Genomic DNA, 22,559 nt, shown 5'->3' on the forward strand with positions numbered 1-22,559 from the left:
TTCCGAGTCATTCACCGGCGTGTCTAACTGTTGTGTCGAGAGTCCTGCGACGTTTCAGTGACGGCATGCCAGAATATGGCGCACTGCGTCGTCTGTATTTCATGTTGGACCCGACTCTAGCCCTGCGCTCGGGAGAGGATGAAGACCAAAGATGCTCTAGAGAGCTAAGGATGATGACGATGCTGCTACAACGTGTCGTACCTGTCTATGTGCGCTGAGACCCCTGGCACTCCTGCCCGCCTCTGCTACGTGCTGCTCATGTCCTACCGGCAACCCCCGGCACAATGTCCATGACATGCCTCAGTTCCCAATCGAACGACTGCCAGCAACAACCGTATCATTCTCAGGTATACGTACCTCGTGCAACATAAGCGCCTTACTCGTAGGTCATAGCTCCCGAAAATGGGAGATGTTTTGCATTGTACAAGCATCTTGCTTATCGTGCTGCGATGCACTACATGACAAAACTAATTTTGACAACTACCCTCGCGCCATGGTGGCACTGGAACAGGCACGGACTGCGAGGGAAATCAAGGCCAAACTTCTGTAGCGGGAGGCTACGGTTCGAGGACCGACTATGACAACATAGTATAGGACTACCGACTACGGACCAGGACTCCTGCTACTGCGCCAGGACACCTGGCGCTCCCGAGGACCTGTGCCAGACGGTGACCCTGGTACAGCACGCATCATGTCCCTCTTTGCAAAGCGTCACACTTGCAGGGTCTATATGACTGCTTAACACGCGGCATAGTTGGCAGATTATGAGCGTCTCCTGCGAGCACATCAGGGGCTCCTTCTGTCACATCAGAAGTACTGGACGGATGCGGATCCATCAACGATTTCGCTGGAAGAGGTGAAGAGCAGTCTAGATGAGGACAACGAAGATGCAGGGCAGGGAAATCAGATGACGACAGATGATCATGATTCATGACAGTCTCCTGCAGTTTGGTTGCCCTTGATAGGCGAGATCTGTTTTATACTGCGTATACGTCCTTACTGGGCATACGGCCACTGTGACTGTAGGATAATCAACCAAGTCCAAGTGAGATATGCCTTTTATTGTACTAAAGTGGACGAAATGTCGACATCTGTAATGTTGTCCCATCGATTTCCTCGTCACATTTACGCAGACTGAACAGCACACGGGACGCCAAGATACTGTGGAGGACAAGTTGTGGTCTGTTATGATGCATCAGTTTTTTTATTGAACCATCCTGAATGAATTGCCACGCACAAGTCCAGCATCTCGTTGTATGATTGCTGCCCAAAATTAGCAAATTTGTCAAATGAGTAGATGCACCATGCAACCTACCGGCACCAGAACTGTAATTAGTGCATTGGCCACAGAAACAGCTGGGAGAAACGCTTCAGCACAAGACATATTAAATTGAACAAAAGGTCACCGCACCAATGATGGGAGCCAGATACCACACTCCGCCCTGGAACACTACTCTCACCAGATGACTGTCAGAATCTCTGTAGTCCTCATATCTCTTGAACACCATTAAAGACAACAGCACTAGGTGAATTGGAATAAAAAGTTGCGCTGCGATGGAATGGAAATGAGATATCCTTACATATTTCGTAGGCCGCGAGAAAGCCATATTGAATGGCACTGCTCCGACCCGCTTGAAAAGTGCAGTTGCTTGTAGGGGGAGCTTGAAAAAGCGCATTTGTCGTCTACAATAAGGAAAGAAAAATAATGCAAACCCACCTGAAGGGTTTACGGGCACCGCTAGTAGGCCACCGACAAAATCTGTGAGACCGACACCACACGCAATGCAAATCTACATTGTGATATCAACAGACGATGAGTGTGAGCATGCATGACCAGACAAACGCACTGCTGCCAAGACCAGTAACACTGCCAAAAGCTTCTTGCTCTGTTTCCAGAAAGCATATGTACGAATAATCAGAAGACCTATGAGAGATATAAGGCCCAGAAGACACTACAAGAATGGAGCGAACCTTCAGCAGCTACAATACTGATGATATGAATTGCTGTAGTGAAATCAGTGACAAGACGCTGACTCTTGAGGATATCGATCACCATTTGAAGCCGAGCCGAAGCGCGAGCACTGTATTCGTCGTCCTTCAGTTCATACAACAACCACACAAATAAGACACACTAACATTCTCGTTCGCTCGTGTAGCAAGGACAGCTAGTCACTCGTCAATGTCATGTACCAGGAGATACGGATAGTCGCTCACCGTATGAAGTCATGGCAGCTGCTACAAAGGCCATATAGCGTGAAATTACAAAGAGAATACGAGTGACGTTCCAGCGCCTATTCCATGTCCATCGAATCTTGTAACATTCGTCAAGAGATGTTCGAACTCGACAAAGAAATGCTCACTTCAGGTTCGAGCGTTAAGAAATAATCAAAAATCTATGAAGCATAAGAGGGGATATCGTTCATGGCTTGTAGACCTACCAAAAGTCCCAGACCGGCCACTGCAAATATTCAGGATAAGAATGGTGTAAAGGCCTGCATGAAATCCACGTACCATTGAAATACTAGAGCAGTTGCAGTCAATAAACTTCATCTGGCAAATAGATTCGGGAATTCTTACCTTCGCCGTCTGGATTCCTATATTCTCTAGGGGCGCGACCATTGCACGCTCGTACTAGATAAGGTACCAGAACTCGCTCTTATATGCTTACACGATTTAATTTTGAATCTGTTTTGTAAATTTTCATTCGCTGTGCGATATCATCTATAATAAACTGCGCAGGTGATTCAATCAAAACCAGGTCCCATCCCCATCGTAAAGCTGATGGTGGCATTGGACTTGCCCATAAGGGTGAATTTGAAATTCAGCATCAGAAGGTCGAAATGTTGAAATCTCTCTCAACGGTGACACTTTGCTCTGCCCTTCGACGGTTACTACATGCGAGATGTCAATATACTGCACAACAAGCTGTGAGCTTACGGGAGCTGATTTGGTCGTCATATACTCTTACTTAGCGCATTTCAACATACATATCCACCATCATCTCACGCCTTTCAGGGCCATGGCACAGCAGAAAAATGGCACTTCAGTTACTTGCTATGAATACGGATATAGTAAACTTAATTGCTGCAGAGGACACAAGTATGTTCGATTTCAGCAGAGGGCTGGATGTTAGACATCTTCACGCACCATTCAGGAGGGTTGAAGGACAGCAGATTGTGCGCACAACGAGCGAGCACTACTCACTGCCACCAGACCAGTACATTCATATCACATCAACATTGGTTTACGACACTTGCAACTTTTCGCCTGTGTAAGCAAATATTGTTGATAATTCGTATTGTAGTCCATGTGAATACCCGAAAGTGTACATGCCGCCATGTCCTAATTCAAAAACAGCAGCCAAACTGCATGGGCAAAAGGGAAACGCACCTGCAGAATTTTGGGTAGTTCTGCTCATTGGCTCGGCATTTGATCTCGCCATGACGCTTGTGCTTCCTATTCACCAGACGGGCATTTGTGGCCGCATGACAAAAATAGGAATAGCGGGGGTAAAACAATATAATTCTGCCCGTTGTCGAAGTGTGTACCGTGATATTGCAACATCGTGACGTCACAGCTCATGCACATGCCTCCATAATATAGACACATACAATCATCGTATGCCATGAACGGCGTATTTCAGACTTGAGTTCCTTTGAACGCGTGCTCTCGTTCGTAAGCGCGATAGCATTTCGCCGTGCTAAGGAGTCGACTGATGCAGATACGATGGCTACGGGATCACGCGAGCCGATGAGGGAGGTACTGAAATCTAATGGTGTGACGCGCGTTGAGACACGTATGGATCTGTGGTCCTACCGCGAGTGAAAGCAGGAATAGGATAAAGCACGACGATTATGTTGTAACCTGCGGGGACAAGAGGAGTACATCGAAAACATTTATAAGTGATGGAGGAGGTTTGGATATGTTGTCGATACCGTGGGCCGAGAGCATTGCTGAATGTTTATTCGCATGGGCGGCGGCGACGCCACTCATCGTCTAGAGGAATGCCTGCAATTCCTGCGCGGGCGTGACGGCAATGGCGTTCACTGTAAGCTGTGGGGGTTTTGTGAATCCTAGAATTTTTTTGGGGCGTGTTTCAGGCTGCCTAGGTGTCCGCGAGGGGTCCTTCAAGTTGGTGCACGCGATGTCGGGCCTTCGTGGTGGGGTTCCGGAGTCCTGGTGGTCGAGGGTCAGGCAATTTGTCAGCCAGTTGTCTTCACGTTTTTGTATAGACACTACTATAAGTAGCTAACAAGTGTGCATCGCGCATCTTCTAGTTCACTGTGCTCCTGGCATCCAGCTGTGCTGTAACTGATGGTGACTGGTTGCAAATGATGTCGACATGTATACAACATTTCGGCATGGTTTTCCTTTTGAATTGCAAATTCACCCTTTTGCCAGCAATCAGCTACTTGTGGAATAGTTCCGGTGCTCTGCGGCATTTGCGTATTTCGCCAGTTTCACGACACAGATAAGTAAGGCCTACTAGTTTTGACTGAATCACTTGTGCAGGCTCACACCGTGTTTGAAATTCAGATCATGGAAATGTATAAGAGCAAGTTCTGCAGTTCTGGAGATTTATCTATTACGGGCCTGTAATGGTCGCTCCCACAGTTAACACAGAAATTCAGACGTCGATATCCGAATATGAATTCTATTGACTGAAACTACCCTACAAGTCATGTACGATATCTCCTCTTATGCTTTGTAGATTGTTGGCTATTTCTTAACGCTCGAACCTGGGGTGAGTATTTCTTTATGGAGTTCGAAACATCTCTTGATAATTTTGCAAGGTTCGATGGACATGGAACAGGCACTGGAACATCACTCGTGTTCTTCTTGTAATTTCATGCTATATGGCTTTTGTAGCAGCCGGCATGACTTCATGCGGTGAGCAACTACCCGTATCTCCTGGTACGTGACATTGTCCAAGTGCGGGGTAACGTAGCTCGTCGGAGCATCACGCTTCCAGCTGAGGGTTAGCACAGTTTTTCCCTTCCCTTTCTTTTTCGACCTACCGCGTTCCTTCCACTCCCTTTTACCAAGCATCACGGACCTTGGTCGCTTCAAATCACATTGTCATTAGTTAGGCAAACTCTCTTTTATGTTACGTCTGCATCCTGATGGACCATATCATGACTTGTGAGGGTCGTATATCCTCTACGCCCCGACCATGACTTCATAGAAAGATCCGGACTTAGGTCTAGCCACCCATGTGACTCGCTGATGCGAAGAAGCATCACGCTTCGCATCCGAGCTACGCGGACACATTGCTTTCCTTTTCACTTTCATTATCTCAGTGTCTTCGATAACCAGCACGGCGTTTAGTGCCTTCTTACATGATACCCTTCGTCGATATCGACCCTCAAACCCTTCCTCTCGTTACTGTTCCTCATTCTCTTCTCGCCGTACCAAAAGTTGTCAAAACCACTATGTGTAAGGAATGTTACTTCGCTAGTCACGGACACCGGCTATAGAGTTACCCGTCGTAGTACTACTTATGGGACTCCTTTTGTACTCACTTACATATAAAAACCGGTCCTTACTTTCTGTATCCTCAGTGAATTAACACCCCCTCACTCATTCTCTCATGGTCCGAATCATTCCCCGTCGAACTCAATAGCAGCACTTACATATGCGGTTCTTGTCACTCTGTCCAAAACCGAACCTTTTCGTACGCCACTCATTCAGTCTCTCGTATTTTTTTCTCGCTCTCACTAGTATACCCTGTCTGGACTCAACGCCACTTACTCTCTGCCTCCGTTTCATCTAATCATTCGGCCTATTCGTACCCGAGGACCCTTACGGTTCGCAACTATAACTAGTCCATGTACAATTGATATCTACAGCGAATTCTATACTCAGTTCCCGCTCCAAGAAACTCAGAAAGTCTCCTAGAACGTCTTTGTCTCAACGTCTCCTTATTCGTCTTATCGTTTTGCAGTTATCTCGTCTCTAAACATCTTTGCTCACATTCCCCTACGAACTCATAGCCGCCTTACAGACTATGGGATAAAATCAATCAAAGGAAGTATGCCTTTGGTCCTGCTGTCACTGAGCTGGACGAAATGTCGACATTTGTAATGTCACCAAATCCAAGGCATTCTGGTCACTTTCACGCAGACTAAACAGCACACGAGATGCCAACATACTGTGGAGGACAACTTGTGGTCTGCCACAACGCATCAGTGAATTTATTAGACCACGTTAAATGAATTGCCACGCACAAGTCCATCATCTCGCTATACGATAACTTGTCCAAATTAACAAAATTTGTCAAATGAGCGCATACAATATACAACTTACTGGCACCGCAGACGTGATCACTATGTTGACCACAGAAACGACTGCAAGAAGCGCTTCAACATGGAACATATTAAATTGAAAAAGGTCACCGCACAGATTATGGCAGTCATATACCGCACTCCGCCCTGGAAGATGGCTCTCACTAGACGACCGTTGCAATCTCTGTAGTATTCATATCTCTTGAACACCGTTAAAGACATCAGCACTAGGTGAATGGGATTGAAAAGTTGTACTGCGATGGAACGGAAACGAGACGTCCTTACATAGTTCGTAGGCCACGAGAAAGCCATATTGAATGGCACTGCCCCGATTCGTTTCAAAATTGCAGTTACTTGTGGTGGGAGCTTGAAAGGCACATTTGTCGTCTACAACAGGGAAAGAAAAAAACAATGCAAACCCACCTAAAGGGCTTGCGAGCGCGTCTAGTAGGCCACCGACAAAATCTGCGAGACCGACACCACACGCAATGCAAATCTACATTGTGATATCAATAGACGACGGGTGCGAGCATGCATGACCAGACCAACGTACTGCTGCCAAGACCAGTAACACTGCCAAAAGCTTCTTGCTCTGTTTCCAGAACGCATATGTACGAATGATCAGAAGACCTATGAGAGATGGATATAAGGCTCAGAAGACACTGCAAGAATGGAGCGAACCTTCAGCAGCTACAATACTGATGATATGAATTGCTGCAGTAAAATTCAGTGACAAGATGCTGATTATTCAGGGTATTTATCACCATTTGAAGCCCTGCTGAAGTTTGTGCACTGTATTCGTCGTCCTTCAGTTCATACAACAACCACATGACAAGACACACTAACATTCTGGTTCGCCCGTGTAGCAAGGACAGCTAGTCACTCGTCAATGTCATGTACCAGGAGATACGGATGGTCACTCACCGTATGAAGTCATGGCAGCTGCTACAAAAGCCATGTAGCGTGAAATTACAAAAAGAACACGAGCGACGTTCCAGCGCCTGTTCCATGTCCATCGAATCTTGTAACATTCGTCAAGAGATGTTCGGACTCGACAAAGAAATACTCACTTCAGGTTCGAGCGTTAAGAAATAGTCAAAAATCTACAAAGCATCAGAGGGGTTATTGTCCGTGATTTGTATATGGACCTACTAAAACTCCTAGACCGGCCACTGTATATATTCAGGATGAGAATGGTGTAAACTCCTGCATGAAGTCCACGTACCATTGAAATACTAGAGTAGTTTCAGTCAACAAACTTCATCCGGCAAATATATTGGGGAATTCTTACCTTCGCCGTCTGGATTCCTATATTCTCTCTGGGCGCGACCATTGCAAGCTCGTACTAGATAATGTTCCAGAACTTGCCCTTTATATATTTCCAAGATCTGAATTTGCATGATTTCGAAACTGTGCATTCGCCGTGTCACCGTGCGAGATCAAATTAGACTGCGCATGGTGATGGAGTCAAAACCAGTAGCAGGTCCTATCTGGGTCGTGAAACTGGCTTAATTGTAGCATGAGCAGTTGCTCGTTGGCAAAATGGTGAATTTGAAACTCAGAGAAGCAGGGATGACATCATCACATAGTTGAGTCCATCCAAAAAGAGCATGCCCGCGTTTTCGGAAACAGCCGGAGAACGCACGTACTTAGCCTGATTGAAGGTCGCATACCATCCATTAGTATGTCGGAAGTGCTCGTTGGTGGAGATAATCACCAGTATCAATGCGCCACTATTGTCTTGGCACAGATAAGTATCCTCCTGAACAGCACCGCGCAGTTAATCATTAATCATGCGTTTGACTATCATTTGATTGTGGCCCAACGTGAAATTTGAGAACTTGCGAATAATTAGAGGACGATTTCGGTAGTTGTCTTACAGCGATTCTGTGAGAGATCTGAGAGGCGGACGAAGGGTGCACACAGATTGGACAACGGACGAAGTTATATATACACGCGTATCGGAGTAGAAAATAACAAGTGATAAGTGACTTGTTATCACTCGGCTCCCGCAGCAAGGTACGAGCAGTGAAGACCTCGCTCAGCGCATGGACCTTACATAATAACTCCATTGTCTTTTTCTTGTAAATGAGGTACAGAACATTGTAACTACACTCCGTCTGGTACAGTATGTCCTGTTGAGTGTATCCTAGCTATTATTTATTGTGCAAGCCTACTGTACGCAGAGTGAGGCTTGGGCTGGCCAGAAAATTTTCCCTTCCGTTCCTTTTTTAACCTACCGTGGACGTCGAGTTCAGCACACCTCACGTATCCTCACTCGTTGTCCTTGCCGTTCCTTCCACTCCCTGTTACCAGGCATCACGGACCTTGGTCGCTTCAAATCACGTTGTCGCTAGTTAGGCAAACTCTCTTGTATGTTACGGTTACGTCTGTATTCTGATGGACCATACCATGACTATGGGATAAAATCAATCAAATGAAGTATGCCTTTGGTCCTGCTGAGCTGGACGAAATGTCGACATTTGTAATGTCGCCCAATCCAATTCATCCTGGTCACTTTCACGCAGACTGAACAGCACACGAGATGCCAATATACTGTGGAGGACAAGTTGTGGTCTGCCACAATATTAATGCATCAGTGATTTTATTAGACCACGTTAAACGAATTGCCACGCACAAGTCCAGCATCTCGTTATATGATTGCTGCCCAAAATTAGCAAAATTTGTCAAACGAGTAGATGCACCATGCAACCTACCGGCACCAGAACTGTCATTACCGTATTAGCCACAGAAACAGCTGGGAGAAGCGCTTCAGCACAAGACATAAAATTGAACAAAAAGTCACCGCACCGATGATGGGAGCCAGATACCACACTCCGCCCTGGAAGACTACTCTCACCAGACGACTGTTATAATCTCTGTAGTCTTTATATCTCTTGAACACCATTAAAGACAACAGCACTAGGTGAATGGGAATGAAAAGTTGTGCTGCGATGGAATGGAAACGAGATATCCTTACATATTTCGTAGGCCGCGAGAAAGCCATATTGAACGGCACTGCTGCGACCCGCTTGAAAAGTGCAGTTGCTTGTGGGGGGAGCTTGAAAAGCATTTGTCATCTACAACAAGCAAAGAAATTAATGCAAACCCACCTGAAGGGTTTACGGGCACCGCTAGTAGGCCACCAACAAAATTTGTGAGACCGACACCACACGCAATGCAAATCTACATTGCGATATCAACAGACGACGGGTGTGAGCATGCATGACAAGACCGACGTACTGCTGCCAAGACCAGTAACACTGCCAAAAGCCTCTTGCTCTGTTTCCAGAACGCATATGTACGAATGATCAGAAGACCTATGAGAGATAGATATAAGGCCCAGAAGAAGCTACAAGAATGGAGCGAACCTTCAGCAGCTACAATACTGATGATATGAATTGCTGTAGTGAAATCAGTGACGAGATGCTGACTCTTCAGGCTATCGATTACCATTTGAAGCCATGCCGAAGGGCGAGCACTGTATTCGTCGTCCTTCAGTTCATACAACAACCACATAAACAAGACACACTAACATTCTCGTTCGCTCGTGTAGCAAGGACAGCTAGTCACTCGTCAATGACATGTACCAGGATATACAGATAGTTGCTCACCGTATGAAGTCATGGCAGCTGCTACAAAGGCCATATAGCGTGAGATTACAAAAAGAACACGAGCGACGTTCCAGCGCCTGTTCCATGTCCATCGAATCTTGTAACATCGGTCAAGAAATGTTCGAACTCGACAAAGAAACACTCACTTCAGGTTCGAGCGTTAAGAAATAGTCAAAAATCTATGAAGCATAAGAGGGGATATCGTCCGTGATTTGTAGACCTACCAAAAGTCCCAGACCGGCCACTGCAAATATTCAGGATGAGAGTGGTGTAAATGCCTGTATGAAATCCACGTACCATTGCAATACTAGAGTAGTTGCAGTCAATAAACCTCATCTGGAAAACAGAATTCTTACCTTCGCCGTCTGGATTCCTATATTCTCTAGGGGCGCGACCATTGCACGCTCGTACTAGATAACGTTCCAGAACTCGCTCTTATATATTTCGAAGAGATGAATTTGTATGATTGCACCGATTTCGGAACTGTGCATTCGCCGTGTCACCGTGCGAGATCAAATTGGACTGCACATGGTGATGGAGTCAAAACCAATAGCAGGTCCTATCTGGGTCGCGAAACTGGCAATGGATTTCCAACGTAGCAAATGCAGAGTACCGGAATTACCGCATAAGCAGTTGCTCGCTGGCAAACGGGTAAATTTGAAACTCAGAGAAGAAAACCATGCCATTCGTGTTGAAATGAATCTGTTCTGCTCCACTTCTTAGCGGTTACAGTTTGATGCAAATGGAAGAACTGCAACGCCCGTACACTGTGCGGAACAACTGTGAGCTGATTTCCCACAGCAAAATGCTAAGCATCATGCTCTTGGCGCGTTTCAATTCATATGTTCATGAATCATGATCCCGTCGCAGGCACCTTCAGTGATAATCAAGGTCAACGAAACAACGGAAAACAGTAGATGCCATGAATAGGGATATTATGATAATGTCATTTGCTGAAGAAATTAGTTTAGAGAGGTGATAACATCACTATGATGATCATTGTATCGATACCATTGGAGTAGGGGGTCCTACTAGGGCCAAGGAGTTGAAGCAGAGAGCTTCCCAAGGGCGATTCCGAAGGCTTAGTCATCACGAACATAGAGAGCACAGCATGCGAGTACATAGACACAACCACATACGAGAGCACAGTTGAGACACCTAGCACTACTCCATCATCCAAGAAGAGCATCTTGAACTGGTTTTTGAAGCCCGGTAGCTTCGGTGTTTTTGAAAACAGTCGAGATATCAGAACGCACGCGCTTAGCCTCAAATATTAATCTGCTATAACAAGATTGAAAAAAACTAGGTCGCATACCATCGCAATCGTGGTGATTTGCTTGGTAGATAAAAATTGGAAGTGCTTGTTGGAGAGGATGATCATTGCGCCCATGTCCATATCCTCCTGATAGCACCGCGCAGTCCATCCATCACGTAATTTATCAGCCCCACTAGCTGTTTACACATTGTCCCGGATAACGTAGCTTGTCGGAGCACCACGCTTCCAGCTGAGGGTTAGCACAGTTTTTCCCTTCCGTTCCTTTTTCGACCTACCGTGGACGTCGAGTTCAGCACACCTCACGTATCCTCACTCGTCGTCCTTATCATTCCTTCCACTCCCTTTTACCAAGAATCACGGACCTTGGTCGCTTCAAATCACGTTGTCGTTAGTTAGGCAAACTCTCTTGTATGTTACGCCTGCATTCTGATGGACCATATCATGACTATGACTATGCGATAAAATCAATCAAATGAAGTGTCCTGCTGAGCTGGACGAAATGTCGACATTTGTAATGTCGCCAAATCCAATTCATCCTGGTCACTTTCACGCAGACTAAACAGCACACGAGATGCCAACATACTGTGGAGGACAACTTGTGGTCTGCCACAACGCATCAGTGAATTTATTATACCACGTTAAACGAATTGCCACGCACAAGTCCATCATCTCGCTATATGATTCCTAGCCCAAATTAACAAAATTTGTCAAATGAGCGCATACAATAAGCAACTTACTGGCACCGCAGACGTGATCATTATATTGACCACAGAAACGACTGCAAGAAGCGCTTCAACACGGGACATGTTAAATTGAAAAATGGTCACCGCACAGATTGTAGCAGTCATATACCGCACTCCGCCCTGGAAGATGGCTCTCACTAGACGACCGTTGCAATCTCTGTAGTCTTTATATCTCTTAAACACCGTTAAAGACAACAGCACTAGGTGAATGGAAACGAAAAGTTGCGCTGCAATGGAACGGCAACGAGATATCCTTACATAGTTCGTAGGTCACGAGAAAGCCATATTGAATGGCACTGCCCCGATTCGTTTCAAAATTGCAGCTGCTTGTGGGGGGAGCTTGAAAAGCACATTTGTCGTCTGCCACAGGGAAAGAAAAAATAATGCAAACCCACCTGAAGGGTTTACGGGCACGTCTGTTGGGCCACCGACAAAATCTGTGAGACCGACACCACACGCAATGCAAATCTACATTGCGATATCAACAGACGATGAGTGTGAGCATGCATGACCAGACCAACGCACTGCTGCCAAGACCAGTAACACTGCCAAAAGCTTCTTGCTCTGTTTCCAGAACGCATATGTACGAATGATCAGAAGACCTATGAGAGATGGATATGAGGCCCAGAAGACACTGCAAGAATGGAGCGAACCTTCAGCAGCTACGATACTGATGATATGAATTGCTGTAGTGAAATCAGTGACAAGACGCTGACTATTCAGGATATCGATCACCATTTGAAGCCCTGCCGAAGGGCGGGCACTGTATTCGTCGTCCTTCAGTTCATACAACAACCACATAAACAAGACGCACTAACATTCTCGTTCGCTCGTGTAGCAAGGACAGCTAGTCACTCGTCAATGTCATGCACCAGGAGATACGGATCGTTGCTCACCGTATGAAGTCATGGCAGCTGCTACAAAAGCCATGTAGCGTGAGATTACAAAAAGAACACGAGCGACATTCCAGCGCCTGTTCCATGTCCATTGAATCTTGTAACATTCGTCAAGAGATGTTCGAACTCGACAAAGAAATGCTCACTTCAGGTTTGAGGGTTAAGAAATAGTCAAAAATCTACGAAGCATAAGAGGGGACATCGTCCATGGCTCGTAGACCTACCAAAAGTCCCAGACCGGCCACTGCAAATATTCAGGATGAGAATGGTGTAAACTCCTGCATGAAGTCCACGTACCATTGCAATACTAGAGTAGTTTCAGTCAACAAACTTCATCTGGAAAATATATTGGGGAATTCTTACCTTCGCCGTCTGGATTCCTACATTCTCTATGGGCGCGACCATTGCACGCTCGTACTAGATAACGTTCCAAAACTCGCTCTTATATATTTCCAAGATCTGGATTTGCATGATTGCATCGATTTCGGAACTGTGCATTCGCTGTGTCACCGTGCGAGATCAAATTAGACTGCACATGGTGATTCAGTCAAAACCAGTAGCAGGTCCTATCTGTGTCGCGAAACTGGTGGCGAAGGATTTCCAACGTAGCAAATGCAGAGTACTGGGATTACCGCATAAGCAGTTGCTCGCTGGCAAACGGGTAGATCTGAAACTCAGGGAAGAAAACCATGCCATTCGTGTCGAAATGAATATGTTATGCTCCACTCCTTAGCGGTTACAGTTTGATGCAAATGGAAGAACTGCAGCGCCCGTACACTGTGCGGAACAACTGCGAGCTGATTTCCCACACCAAATGCTAAGCATCATGCACTCTGCGCGTTTCAACTCATGTTTGATCATCATCTCAGCATGGACGCCTTCAAGTAAAATCAAGGTCAGTGGACGACAGAAAACAGTGCCACGAACAAGGAGATGGTAATCTTGCTTGCTGAAGACACTATATGCTGTTCGATCTCAGCGCTCAGAGGGATGATATCATCACATACCAATCGTATCTGATTCCATCCAAGAAGAGCATCTTGAACTGCCCGGTAGCGTCGGCGTGTTCCGAAACAGTTGAAGATATCAGAACGCACGTGCTTAGCCTCCAGATTGCTATAAAAAGATTGAGAAAACAACCATTCTGGTGGTCAATGAGCTATAATCCGTCACCCTCTCTGAAGGCTTCCTTGGACCTCGGTGCAAGCCATGTATGGATGATCTAGATGACAAGGGTCAAGTGTGAGTGTCCATATCGAGTAATTTCACGACCACCTTACATGTAGTATGTAGGTTGCAACGCACAAAATTAGACCACGAGAGTATAACCCATCGCCACGATCAACACGGCTTCTTTGCTGGTGTATGTGCTTGTTGGTGGAGATGATCACTGCGCCAATGTGCCACTAGTGTCTTGGCACAGTTATTCTCCGAACAGCACCGCACAGTCCATCATGCATCATGCACTTGCTCATCATTTGATTGTTGCATCGGTGGCCCAACGCGAAATTTGAGAACTTGCAAAAAAATTGAGGACAATTTCGGTAGTTGTCTCACAGCGATCCAGTGAGAGAGGCGGACGAAGGGTGCATACAGATTGGACAACGGACGAAATTATATATACACGGCGCACGCGTATAATCCGATGACTCAGAGTAGAAAATAACAAGTAGTAGTCTACACGTGTGTACTACGCGTTTCGCGTAGCTTAGTCATCATTCTATGTCTTTTCTTCTCCTTCGGAGGTCATTTTCGACAAGCATCCGATGCTCCTACAGGACCAAAAATATTCCTGAGGACATCGTCGCGGAGGCCCTCACGACACAGCCAACAAGACGCGGTCGTTTCGAGGATATTCAAAGCATCAAGAACATCAAGCCCGAAGCTGAACCCCAAATTGCCTCGACTCTGAAAGCTGTCGGCAAGCGCAAGCCACGGAAAGCTAACATACCACTCCCGGTCAACAGAATCGATCTTCCCCCGCGTTCAACATGGCGAAACTACTTTCCTACCAGCGGCATGGCATTCAAAAGTCGTATTTCCATCGCCAACCCCGAGACGGCAGCATTAGTTGCAGATTCATTTGTTCCTAGTGGTTCGAGGGATAAAGTTATTGTAGAAGCGTATCCCGGTGAGGATACCGATACTTAAACCTCATTCTTTTGGTGCTTACAGAGCCCATAAAGGTCCTGGTGCGTTAACTCGTGCTTTGATGCAGTTGCCGAAAGAACGGATCCGAAAAATCATCGTGCTTGAGGACGTAGAACAGTACCTCAACTTCCTGAATGTGGGAAATGAGCCTTACAGAGTTTGATCATGCTGATAGTCTTCAACAGCCGCTGCAGGAAGCGGACCCTAGAGTACAAGTTTTGCCAATGAACGGTTTCTCGTGGGATACGTATCATCAGCTAGATGTCCAAGGCTTCCTGGACGACGTGGAGAATATTCCATGGAATCAGTCAAATCCATATCTACACTTTATCTCGCACCTTCCTATGGATGTCCTGGGCGAGCAGCTCTTAGCACAACTATTACGCTGCGCACCAGAACAATCCTGGCTGTTCAAATACGGTCGCATTTCAATGAGTTATCTAATGCACGACTGGGTATGGGATGTAGGTGATCTTATTACACAGACTAACTATCCTTATCTGACACAAGTAATAGCGTATTTCCGCATCTCCTGAGCATCAGGCTCGGTGCAAGCTGAGCGTCATCGCACAAGCCGTTTCTGAGTTTAATCACACCATTGACCCACAGTTGTTGGTACCATATAATAGCCATTTCTACCCTGATGCTACGAACCCTGCATATTCTTTAAAGACTGAAAACAGGCGCAGAGGTACACCATTCATAGCGGGTACATTCAGACCATTAGAGCATCAGGTACTCGCCAGTTTTACTGCATATTTAAATCACTGACGTCATGTGCAGATCATTCAGCCAGGCATGCTGGACAAATGGGATTACTGCCTACGGAAACTCTTTGTCCTGAAGTCGACCCCTCTCAAGGACGCTGTTGGGTATGATCAGAGTTCACTTTGAATCGTGAAAAAAAATCATCGACCTTCCTTTAGTCATCTAGCACCTGGGTCAGATGCTTTGAAGTCCTACCTCGCGGGTGATGACGTTCCACCTGATCAGAGGACTGACATGATGAAAAGCATCAGGAAAATGAGTGTAGAGGACTGGGCTGCTGTCGTTGGCGCCTTCGACCGGTGGCCTTTTGCACCTGAGGTAGATTCCTGTATTTTCACCTTGGCACTGGCTAACATGTAATTTCACTGCAGGAACTCTTGATCACGGATTCTTTCAGCAGAGACGACCGTATATAGCGTTGAGTATGATGTTGCTCTTCTCCTGGATACATCAGTCGACGAGGGGTCATGCTGGCGGAACTGTGTATCTTATTCCTAAGAACCCGTCATGTGCCACGGTGCGCAGATATCCTTACAGCCCTCCCATGTATGCCAGACGTTCTCCTTACTCTTTCCATGTCACAGAAGGAGCCAATCTGGCAATTCGATATATTTGCCCTTCATGCATGTTCATACCGCACCTGTCGACACAATAGTAGTATGTATCATTGACTGGATGACAAGCGAATGTCTACATCTCAACAAAAATCTACCTTTGTGACCCGTGGTGGATTTGTTGGGACAGATGGTTTATCAACCAGAGTGACTAAACTTGGGTCGAGCACTGCAAGTTAAAACCTTCAAAGCAGGATTATGGACGTTGAAGCTTAAGCTTAAAGTTTGAATCCGACAGCACTGCGTACTTACAAGCTAATACACATATCACAAGGCAAAAAGACGTGCATAAGCCAAGACCGAAATATTCATAATGAGGTGCGGACAATAACCTATTTCTTCTCCTCTGATAGAGCCCACATATAGTAAACACCTAGACTTCGATATGGCACCCAAGATGCGGTTAAATCTTCCATTTCTTTCGGAGTAAGGAACGCTCCTCTTCGGATAGCCTCGATGAGAAATTGTCCACATGAGAAAAATCCAGGTGACATACTTTATCTTCTTTCCTTCTAGCCTTGATTTCAAATTCGCGACGCTCAGACCTTCGGGAAGGGGTTCTGTGTTCATCGCATCTGCCTCGAGAGTCTTCTCAATCGAGGGAGTGAACGGTTCAGGAAACGCAGAAATCGATTCAATTGAAGCGGGAGCCTTCAATTGTGATTCAGGTGATGTCGGTAACACCTCATTGTCTAGTTCTACATCTCCTGTCAGTTGAGAACTAGGGGTTGTTTTCGGTGCAGGCGTTGCAGGCGGTGGTCCCATCGCGCTAGTACTTGCCGGTTTTGTTTTATCGTCATTGGGTTTGCTACCGCTCAGTTTATGCGGTGAAAGTGTAAATGTGTGCTTAGACGAATGACGGGAGAGAAACCAGCGCAACATTCCCCGCTGCATACCGAGGTCACCCACTGGGAGAATGTTTGGACGACGGAGGGAGAAGATTGCGAACATGTCAACTGCGCTAGAATTATGAGATATTCTCGAATAAAAAGCAACATGATTCTCACCAGTCCACTTGGTGACAAGAAGCGAGATGTTAATGAAGCACAAATATTATGATTCAAACTACATACCCGTCCGATCCCTCGCACTTCTATAAGCATTTCAGCAAGGCTTTCATCATCTGCAGCAAGCAGTTTTTTTGTTGAAAGCCTTTCATCTGCAAATCGCGCAGCAAGGTCTTGTACTGGCAGGATATTATAACTTAGACTCAGTGGATGGGAATTTCCAGTGAAATCGACAATGACACTGACCGTACTCCGCTTTGCGTGTACTGAGACCAGCGGACTTGAGTGTTATGATATCCGTATTGGCAACTTGATAAGGGGTAGGGAAGAAAGATGTTGGAGATCTTGATGCACTTCGTAATGACACCATTAACACCACGCAATGACTAATGCAGGCAGGCATGCTTTGGCATATATTTAGACTCACGAATAATCTGCTACTTTTTCGGGTAATGACGGGTCATACAACCGAGTAAACCTGTGGGTGATCGATCGCGCTGCCAGCCATGAAATTTGTTGGGCACTGTAAAGTGTACACTCAATTTAGTGTCCTCACTTATGCAGGAGATATTTCTCACAGAATTGATTCTACAAGCGCCCTATAGATACATTAGCATTCTATGCTATTCAGTCAAAAGTACCACGCTCACCGGAATGGATGGACCTGTTCAAGGAACTCGAAAGGCTTACATTTGAGCTTTGTGAATATATCCTCAAAGCGGTGGTCAGCGCGAATGAGATGCGCTTTAGCCTCCTCAAACGAGAATGTTAACACTGCGGGAACCAAGTCCTCGGACTCGTTCTGCAAGGGAGGCGGCGGAGGCAGTATGAATCCATCCGGTGTGAGCAATGTCATAGCACTTTTATCGGATTCAGAAGACTTTGTTTTCTTGGTGCGAGGCGTCTTCTTGGCTGCTGGGGGTTCTTCAGCGGCTTTTCGCTTGCTGGACTTGCCCACCGCAGATGGTGATACCGCTGTTGTTGTCTTGTTGCTTCCTCCCGCTGGCGTTGACGCAACTGACCGAGTAGCTGACCGTGTTACAGGCATGATAAATCTAAGCCTAGATCGTGTATAAAATCCAAGTTCAGAGAACGCAAATCTCATGCACACAATTGCAAGAGCCTGGTTAGTCACAAAGTTTCATTGAACCTTCTAATAAGCGAATACGTGACTCAGCGCGTCGCGTCATTACGGGTGACCGGACCCTGACCTATGTGTTTCCTTTTCAGGCATGATCAGGATCAGATGCCGGCACAGCTGGCAGGCCCCGCAGTCTTCTAGGAGCGCTGGCTCTCTCATCCATACCAACCCATAACTTTTCACTGAACAATGCCGAGTGCGTACACAAGTTTAATGAACGGCCATATTGATGCTTATACCTATCATCAGAATTCATTGTCTCTCTTCAGTCTGGCGCCGACTACGAGGCTACCACGCGAGAAATCAAGAAGCAAGGTAGGCTTCTCAAGTCATCATACCATCTTCATACCTTTGAAAAACACTCGACAGGTGGATCTATCGTCGATGACTCGATGAAAATTATTGGAGTTTGTTGATTGGGCACTAGATTTCCCCAGTGGCTGACACACTTCTCTCGTGTAGATGATCACTGTCCAGATGTCTGACGAAGGCGCTTCGTCACTGAAATCACTCAGTAGCGATATAATCTCAGTCGGTGCGTGTTGTCTGCTTTAATCACAGGACAGGACAGTGCTCACTGTTTCTCTGTTTCTTTCAGAACCTGACCAAGAAGTTACAATCCAGGCAGCCTGATAGCATAGCATTGAATATGCGAGCATGGAGCAGGACACTGGGATACGGGTGGTGATAGTTTGTTGTAGGATATGAATGAGTGGAGACAGACCTGTACAAGTCATTATTTGAGCATGTGGAACAACTACTAGAATGATTGCAGCGGAGAGATGTGATCTGATAAGTTTCCCTGAATGATATAAGCGACTTCTCGAAGTCCCTTAATGATAGCCCTGAGCCAGTGAGGCATTACTTTGTAAAATAAATTGGATGGTAAAATAAGTTCTGCCGTGACGAGGGATGATGAAACGAATGACAAATAGGTACGTAGTTAACGAGTGTGATGTGTAGAAGGGTATAGTAAGTCCAGACGATTATCGGTCGGAAATAGGAAAGTAGGCGGAAAGCGAGTAACTTCAAAGACAGCAGGAAAATCGTGACAGGTCGTAACGAGAAAGACGGCAAAAATGACTAAAGAGCAATGGAATCGGCATCCCTGGGGACATCCGCAGAAGGCTTGTGAACTTGGAGGTCAATGGAAGTTGTACCTTCGTTCGATGCAGGGGAGCTGACTTTGAGCTCTGGGAGAACAGGAGGGTCACTCGATATCCCGTGTCGTGCCCCTTCCTCGCCAGTTTCGCTGGAGTACGCGGACGAGGCGCGCGGCACATCAACGGAAGGCTTAGGCGTAGCAGCAACTGTAGTAGGCCTCGACGCAGTGGGCGCAAGGTTTGCCCCTGGGCCAACTACGATTGTTGCAGGAGGCGGGTCAGGGAAATCCCATGGTCGAGGAACTAGCGCTGCTGGCATGATCCTGATACACATTTAGTAATCAGGTTTGTGCTAGATATTAAAAACCTACCAGGTAGCACAGCAGACAACTCCCTTACCCTTATCAGCTGCCTGTATCATATGCCACTCGGTCTGCACGAACTGAGAGATATAGCGAACGAACGGCAATACCTCACGGACGCCGGGGCTGACAATCGACAGTGCCGTCAACAAATTGAGCAAGGTAGTACCTGGGGAGGCGGCTGCACCGAGGCGCTCAATCGTGGGAGGCGGCATACAGACTTCAAATCCCCACCAGTCTAAACACAATCAATTAGAATTTGAATGATACCCTGTGAAATGAAAATACGTACACGTCAAAACAGAGAGGCGATCTGTGGGCACAACAACGCCCTTGTGATCTGGCAAAATTGCCTTGCTCGTTGCAAAACCAAACGCAAGTAACTGCGGGGTTATTTGCTGGAGACCATCAATGATAGTTTCTGCGCTAGGAACGGCACCTGCCAACAGTCCCGGCGATGATGCTGGCGCACCAAAACCCATGTCCGGGGCAGTAATAAGGCTGACGAGGTGCATGTTAGACAACGCGTCAGATAATGCAGTCGTTGTTGCCGTAGCAACCGATCCAAGCTGTACAAAGTGCTGCTCGTGGACTTCCTTGTCGGTCGCGTCAAGACACACTGCATGAATTGGCCCAGTATTAGCAGATCCTGTATCTGTTGATGATGCAGACATTGTGTGCAGGTGGTCCATAATCTTTCTGGCGGATTTTGGCTCGAGGAGCTGGGCTTTGACACGCGCTAGGTCAGATTTAGAGAGTGGTTTCGACCTCTTTGCTCTGCCGTCCACCATTTCATGATCTCCCACGATGACGGAGCGAACCATGGTTGCGGTGTCCCTGGCACGCCTATCAGAGGCCTTGGACTGCAGTGCACGAACCGTGAATGTCCTGCCAACACGTGATTTCTTCTCTTTGTCGTGAGCTTTGGATTGCTGTATGTGAATAGGTTCGGAGTGCTGGGAAGGCTTGCGCTCTGGCTGAGGAAGTTTCGACTCGGAGCGCAAGAAGGAAAATGAACGGAAGGAGAAACGACGAAAGTCCTTCCCGGTTTTAGCGTCGGGATAAGGATTTGTACTCGGTACCCCCAGGGTCGCATTGCCTACGGTTTCAGCACCAGGACCACGCCCCAGGGTAGGAGGTACTAAAAGTGACTGCTCAGATGACTGTGGCATGGTCATAGACGTGGGCTGCACAGGCGTGAGCGACCGGCTGGCTGCTTGAGGAGAACCCATATTCGAGGGTGCTCCATAGGCATCTGTGTGTGAGGATTTAGAAGGAGCTGAATGCAACGAAGAAGACGAGTTCGCTGAATGAATTGAGGAAACATCTGCGGCAGGAGATGCGTCTGGCACCGGATCCGTAGGGGGACCTTCAAGAGCTGCCTTCTCGACCTTAGCTGACTCTGCAGCGGTCGTGACCGAAACATGAACACCAGCGGACTTGAGGAAGGTCAACATCGGAATGAACTAACGCAGCAAGAGAAGGGGGAAGAGGGAGAAAAAAAACTCAATGAAAACCCGAGCTGAGAGTAAGAGCGGGACCCTAGGTCACGTAACTTAAGTAGCTGAACGGAGCATGGCCAAGCTTCTGCGTGAGAACGGGGGTGAGGCTTGAATTACCTTGCTCGCTCAGAATAGGGCTCAATGACTGCATACCGGAAGGCACTCGGCCAGCCTGCTTGCTGTTGAAGCGGTGATTGGCATGACAAGCTTGAGAGAAGTCTATTGCGGGGGAAGTTCTCAGGATGAACGCATTCCCATGCATGGCCACAACAAGAACAACAGGATCGACAGACGAGTAGCGCGTAAATGGAAACTCGACCTCTCAAAAGGGGGTCAACATCTAATACCTAACTACTAGTACTTATGATGATACATTGATGATCCGCCCCTGCACAGTGCCACAGGAAACCATCAAACTGCCTAACTTTAAAATGCATACCACCACCCGACATCGACACCAGTGGGACAGCCAGCCTCTCGTTTAATCCATGCGATGTTTGGTTAAAGGAACTCCCGACCCAGAAATGGGTTTGATAAGGATGGTGGTGCAGTTGTGACCCTGATACGGCTCGAACGAGACTCGGTCACTCGGACAACAATGGTCTAGGCCTAGGGTAAGATCTACCCGCTCAACTTCAAACGGACGACAAATTTGCACCGTGATTGAGAACTGCTGGCGGCAACATCTCTGAATGAAATATAACTTATTGTAAGCCCGATTACCGACATATGCATAAACACCTGGCATGAGACATACTTAAAATTTCCCAAACCTGCACAGGTTTCTTTTCCAGTACGGGGTGCTGTACCGAACAGCCTTCTCGGTACTTATTGATTTGAGATTCAACGTCAACATGATTGTTGTACTAAAGTAACGATAATATGAAGAGGGCCTACTGGATATGGGACCGGGTTAAAAACCCTAGAGACAGCAATGACAAGATACCAGTCAGTCTTCGTTGATATCTCCAGAATATTGAGATTCGGAAGACCGCATTCTATGCTGTAGTTGGTGGGGCGTGGCTACCTTGTTTGACACCCTGAGAGTGCGAGTGATTTTGAGTCTTGACACTCCAAGTCAACACCTCCCGTGACATT

The 22,559-nt window shown here is 46.7% G+C and overlaps 8 protein-coding genes across 8 annotated transcripts; 2 read left to right on the forward strand and 6 right to left on the reverse strand.

Moving 5' to 3' along the window:
• Positions 1-977: 977 nt before the first annotated feature.
• F5147DRAFT_832420 (uncharacterized protein) lies at positions 978-4,114 on the reverse strand (the record flags this gene model as incomplete). The annotated part of the gene is made up of 18 exons (XM_041443811.1): positions 3,865-4,114; positions 3,612-3,812; positions 2,578-2,631; positions 2,512-2,521; positions 2,439-2,458; positions 2,361-2,393; positions 2,215-2,311; positions 2,137-2,165; positions 2,054-2,081; positions 1,972-2,004; positions 1,848-1,924; positions 1,718-1,790; positions 1,581-1,661; positions 1,412-1,522; positions 1,316-1,356; positions 1,238-1,263; positions 1,069-1,182; positions 978-1,020 (listed from the first exon to the last, which is right to left on the reverse strand). Exons 1-18 carry the CDS (start codon positions 3,991-3,993, stop codon positions 978-980), a joined length of 1,200 nt encoding a protein of 399 aa, XP_041299603.1. The 5' UTR covers positions 3,994-4,114.
• Positions 4,115-5,938: 1,824 nt separating this feature from the next.
• F5147DRAFT_121569 (uncharacterized protein) lies at positions 5,939-7,797 on the reverse strand. The gene is made up of 15 exons (XM_041428133.1): positions 7,576-7,797; positions 7,510-7,519; positions 7,437-7,456; positions 7,355-7,387; positions 7,209-7,305; positions 7,131-7,159; positions 7,049-7,076; positions 6,966-6,998; positions 6,838-6,914; positions 6,708-6,780; positions 6,570-6,650; positions 6,401-6,511; positions 6,307-6,347; positions 6,228-6,253; positions 5,939-6,172 (listed from the first exon to the last, which is right to left on the reverse strand). The coding sequence occupies exons 1-15, from the start codon at positions 7,615-7,617 to the stop codon at positions 6,052-6,054; spliced, it is 822 nt and encodes a 273-aa protein (XP_041299604.1). The 5' UTR covers positions 7,618-7,797; the 3' UTR covers positions 5,939-6,051.
• A 902-nt stretch (positions 7,798-8,699) lies between these two features.
• F5147DRAFT_795900 (uncharacterized protein) lies at positions 8,700-10,296 on the reverse strand (the record flags this gene model as incomplete). The annotated part of the gene is made up of 15 exons (XM_041443162.1): positions 8,700-8,861; positions 8,923-8,948; positions 9,002-9,042; positions 9,096-9,206; positions 9,265-9,345; positions 9,398-9,470; positions 9,528-9,604; positions 9,656-9,688; positions 9,738-9,765; positions 9,821-9,849; positions 9,899-9,995; positions 10,045-10,077; positions 10,123-10,142; positions 10,196-10,205; positions 10,255-10,296. The coding sequence occupies 15 exons, from the start codon at positions 10,294-10,296 to the stop codon at positions 8,714-8,716; spliced, it is 849 nt and encodes a 282-aa protein (XP_041299605.1). The 3' UTR covers positions 8,700-8,713.
• Positions 10,297-11,591: 1,295 nt separating this feature from the next.
• F5147DRAFT_832424 (uncharacterized protein) lies at positions 11,592-13,218 on the reverse strand (the record flags this gene model as incomplete). The annotated part of the gene is made up of 15 exons (XM_041443812.1): positions 11,592-11,777; positions 11,833-11,858; positions 11,912-11,952; positions 12,007-12,117; positions 12,176-12,256; positions 12,313-12,385; positions 12,443-12,519; positions 12,571-12,603; positions 12,653-12,680; positions 12,736-12,764; positions 12,814-12,910; positions 12,960-12,992; positions 13,038-13,057; positions 13,111-13,120; positions 13,177-13,218. The coding sequence occupies 15 exons, from the start codon at positions 13,216-13,218 to the stop codon at positions 11,639-11,641; spliced, it is 840 nt and encodes a 279-aa protein (XP_041299606.1). The 3' UTR covers positions 11,592-11,638.
• Positions 13,219-14,544: 1,326 nt separating this feature from the next.
• Positions 14,545-16,492, forward strand: F5147DRAFT_665372 (S-adenosyl-L-methionine-dependent methyltransferase). Its single transcript, XM_041435100.1, has 8 exons — positions 14,545-14,944; positions 15,000-15,100; positions 15,150-15,428; positions 15,481-15,699; positions 15,748-15,836; positions 15,891-16,050; positions 16,104-16,249; positions 16,317-16,492. The coding sequence occupies exons 1-7, from the start codon at positions 14,833-14,835 to the stop codon at positions 16,146-16,148; spliced, it is 1,005 nt and encodes a 334-aa protein (XP_041299607.1). The 5' UTR covers positions 14,545-14,832; the 3' UTR covers positions 16,149-16,249; positions 16,317-16,492.
• Positions 16,493-16,678: 186 nt separating this feature from the next.
• On the reverse strand, positions 16,679-18,401 carry F5147DRAFT_767256 (DNA glycosylase; the record flags this gene model as incomplete). Its single annotated transcript, XM_041440859.1, has 8 exons — positions 16,679-16,787; positions 16,843-17,302; positions 17,354-17,360; positions 17,420-17,532; positions 17,600-17,706; positions 17,781-17,876; positions 17,932-17,952; positions 18,004-18,401. 8 exons carry the CDS (start codon positions 18,399-18,401, stop codon positions 16,679-16,681), a joined length of 1,311 nt encoding a protein of 436 aa, XP_041299608.1.
• A 282-nt stretch (positions 18,402-18,683) lies between these two features.
• Positions 18,684-19,127, forward strand: F5147DRAFT_767257 (uncharacterized protein; the record flags this gene model as incomplete). The annotated part of the gene is made up of 5 exons (XM_041440860.1): positions 18,684-18,690; positions 18,744-18,809; positions 18,864-18,901; positions 18,957-19,029; positions 19,093-19,127. The coding sequence occupies 5 exons, from the start codon at positions 18,684-18,686 to the stop codon at positions 19,125-19,127; spliced, it is 219 nt and encodes a 72-aa protein (XP_041299609.1).
• A 450-nt stretch (positions 19,128-19,577) lies between these two features.
• On the reverse strand, positions 19,578-21,416 carry F5147DRAFT_767258 (uncharacterized protein; the record flags this gene model as incomplete). The annotated part of the gene is made up of 3 exons (XM_041440861.1): positions 19,578-19,920; positions 19,969-20,197; positions 20,252-21,416. 3 exons carry the CDS (start codon positions 21,414-21,416, stop codon positions 19,578-19,580), a joined length of 1,737 nt encoding a protein of 578 aa, XP_041299610.1.
• Positions 21,417-22,559: the final 1,143 nt, after the last annotated feature.

The sequence above is a fragment of the Suillus discolor genome, assembly GCF_016758755.1.
Source record: "Suillus discolor strain FC423 chromosome Unknown F5147scaffold_2, whole genome shotgun sequence".
Taxonomy (NCBI): Eukaryota; Fungi; Basidiomycota; class Agaricomycetes; order Boletales; family Suillaceae; genus Suillus; species Suillus discolor.